This window comes from Arachis ipaensis, chromosome B01 (genome assembly GCF_000816755.2).
Source record: "Arachis ipaensis cultivar K30076 chromosome B01, Araip1.1, whole genome shotgun sequence".
Classification (NCBI taxonomy): Eukaryota; Viridiplantae; Streptophyta; class Magnoliopsida; order Fabales; family Fabaceae; genus Arachis; species Arachis ipaensis.
Window position 1 is genome coordinate 10,144,909 of NC_029785.2, and position 2,852 is coordinate 10,147,760.

A 2,852-nucleotide genomic window follows, 5' to 3' on the forward strand; every position below is an offset into this window, starting at 1 on the left:
GGTCGGGGTTTATTCCCGGCATGTCGGCTGGTGGAAATGCGAACAAATCTCTGTTTTGCTTCAAGAGTTGGGAGAGTTCTTCTTTGAGATCATATGGGAGGTTCCTATTAATGAAGGTGTATTCCTCTTTGCTTGGCCCTATTTGTAGCTTTTCCATGTCTCCTTCTGGCTCTGGCCTGGGTTGGCCGTCTTGCCGAGCATCCAGGTCGGCTAGGAATACCCTGGCCGCGTCTCAGGATTTCTTCCTTAGGGCTAGGATGGTGTTGTCGCATTCGGCTGCGACTTCTCGGTCCCCGTGGATGGTACCGACGGAGCCGTCGTCGGTTCTAAACTTCATGAGGAGGTATTTGGTAAAGATGACTGCGGAGAAGTCGTTGATTGTTTTTCTTTCGAAAATCACGTTATAGGCTGTGGAGTCTTTTAGGACTACGAATTCGGATAAGATTGTCTTCTTTTGGTTGCTTGTTCCTATGGTGATGGGAAGGGTGATTGAGCCATCTGGTTTGAGAAAGTTGTCTCCGAGTCCCGTGACACCGTTGCGGTGTGTTTGGAGGTTGTCGTTGTGGAGCCCGAGCTTATCGAAGGCTCCTCGGAAGAGGATGTTCGAGTCTGCCCCGGTGTCTACCAGTATCCTTCGTACTAGTCCTGTTCCGATTCTAGCCGAGATGACGAAGGGGGCGTCTTCAGCCGAGGGGCCGTGCTGGCAATCCTCTGGTAAGAAGGTTATCGTGTTGTCGGCCGCAATGGTTGGAGTCTGGTTTCTGACCGCCATTACTTTGAGATCTTTTTTCATTGTTAGTTTCGACTTGCTCGATATGTCCTTACCCATAATGACGTTTACGATGATGGTCGGGTCGTCTTCTGGGCTTTCCCTGGGCGGTTGCTTTTGGGTTCTCGGGTTACGCCCGTCTTTTTCCGGCGACCTGTCTCTTTCCGCGCGTCTTGGTTCTTTGATGATTTTGGCAAATTCTGGGAGTTTGCCATCTCGTATGGCCTGTTCGAGGGTATCTTTAAGGTCGAAACAATCTTGTGTTTTGTGACCGTAACCTCGGTGGTAGTCGCAGTAGAGGGTTTTGTTGCCTCCCGTCCTTTCTTTGAGTTGTCGGGCTTTCGGAATGATGCCTCGATCTGCTATTTGGTGGTATATTTCAGTAATTGGTGCTGTCAGGGGCGTGTAATTAGAGAATTTGCCAATTCTTGGTGGTCGGTTTGTATTTGTCGGTCTGGGGTGATCCCTTTGATTCTCTCTGGGTGGTGGATTTTGGCGAGAAGCCGGGTTGCCGTGTTGGGTGTTGTCGTGCTGCCGTTTGTTAGCGGCGACAACCTAGCTGACTTCTTCGTCATTGATGTAATCTTTGGCGACATTCTGGATCTCATGCATGGTCCATACTGGTTTGGTGGTGAGGTGTTTGCGAAAATCTTCGTTCATGAGTCCGTTGGTTAAACAAAGGCTCGCGACGGAATCCGTGAGTCCGTCGACCGTTAGGCATTCGTCTTGAAGCGGTCGAGGTATTTCCTTGTGGATTCTTCTTGCTTTTGCGTGACCCCTAGCAAGCTTATGGGGTGCTTGGCTTTGTTGATTCTAGTTGTGAACTGGGCCATGAACTTTCGTGTTATGTCGTGGAAACTGGCTATGGATCCGTTTGGGAGGGCGTTGAACCATTTGATTGCCGGCCCTGCAAGGGTTACCGGGAAGGCTCTGCATCGGACCGCGTCGGCCGCTCCTTCTAGGTTCATTCTGGCCTCGAAGGCCGTTAGATGTTCCTGGGGGTCCTTGGTCCCATCGTACTTCATGTCGGTCGGTTTGTCGAATCCTTTGGGGAGTTTTGCTCTCAAGATTCTTTCTGTGAAGGGTGTAGCTCCCATTATTGTGTGGTCGTTTCTTGTGCGCTTGGTATTTCGGTATCTCCGATCTTCGTCTGAGTCATGTTGTCGACTTAGATCTCGGGAAGTGCTGCGGTTGTGTTTCTTGTTGTACCGCCGTTCCGACGATTTCTCGTGACCGTGGTCTCGTGAGGCGCTGCGACCGTCTCTCTTATCGGGTCGTCGGGTTGGCGACCTGCCGCAGCGAGATCTTGACCTGGAAGTTGCTTGACTTCCGTGTTCGTTGTTGTGTTTTTCTCTATTAGTCAGTTTGCCTTCGAGCTCCTGAACCCGAAGGCAGAGATCCTGGATGATCTGTGCCGCTTTGTCCCTAGCTTTCTCGGGATGTCGTTGGTCCGTGACGACGTGGTCGTTCGTGTGATGGACAGTACTCGCTATTCTTGCTTGGTTTGTGACCTCCCGGTGTTCTGGGGTTGGGTTAAGCGGTCGAGAGTCATCTTGACTTGAGGGGGTTTCCTCCAGGACGTCCCCCATCCGGCTCGGCTGGCGCAAGTTCCCCACAGACGGCGCCAATGTACAAGATGTCTCTGGTACGGGTTGAGAGATGGATCGAGAACTTGCGGGTTGAGGCAGATGCCGGATCACTTGACTGGAGCAATGGGGGGAGGTACCTGCAAAGACACTCCGACGCTCAAGTCAGAATGGATCTAAGAGGTATAAGGTGTGTGGAATGAATGAATACCTGGAGGGACTTGGGTCCTCCTTTTATAGGTGTTGGTGAGCCTCTTATCTTATCTTATCTTATCTGGCTAAGATAAGGGAGATGTTTGAATTCGAAAGTCGGTTAGGAGCTCTAGAGGACCGATTTCGGGCCTTCCGGAAGATGGAGACGGGTCGGACCTGAGGAGCCGGGTTCGGGTTCAGTCGTGGGTCCGGGATCCGTGGGCCGGATCCGTAACAGTTTATAAATACAAATCATCTTTTATTTTTTTAGTTAGTTTTTAAAATTGAATTTAGATCTATTTAAT

The 2,852-nt window shown here is 50.7% G+C and overlaps 1 protein-coding gene across 1 annotated transcript; it reads right to left on the reverse strand.

The window, feature by feature from the left end:
• On the reverse strand, window positions 233-2,358 carry LOC107645906. The gene is made up of 3 exons (XM_016350057.1): window positions 1,744-2,358; window positions 626-994; window positions 233-331 (listed from the first exon to the last, which is right to left on the reverse strand). The coding sequence occupies exons 1-3, from the start codon at window positions 2,356-2,358 to the stop codon at window positions 233-235; spliced, it is 1,083 nt and encodes a 360-aa protein (XP_016205543.1).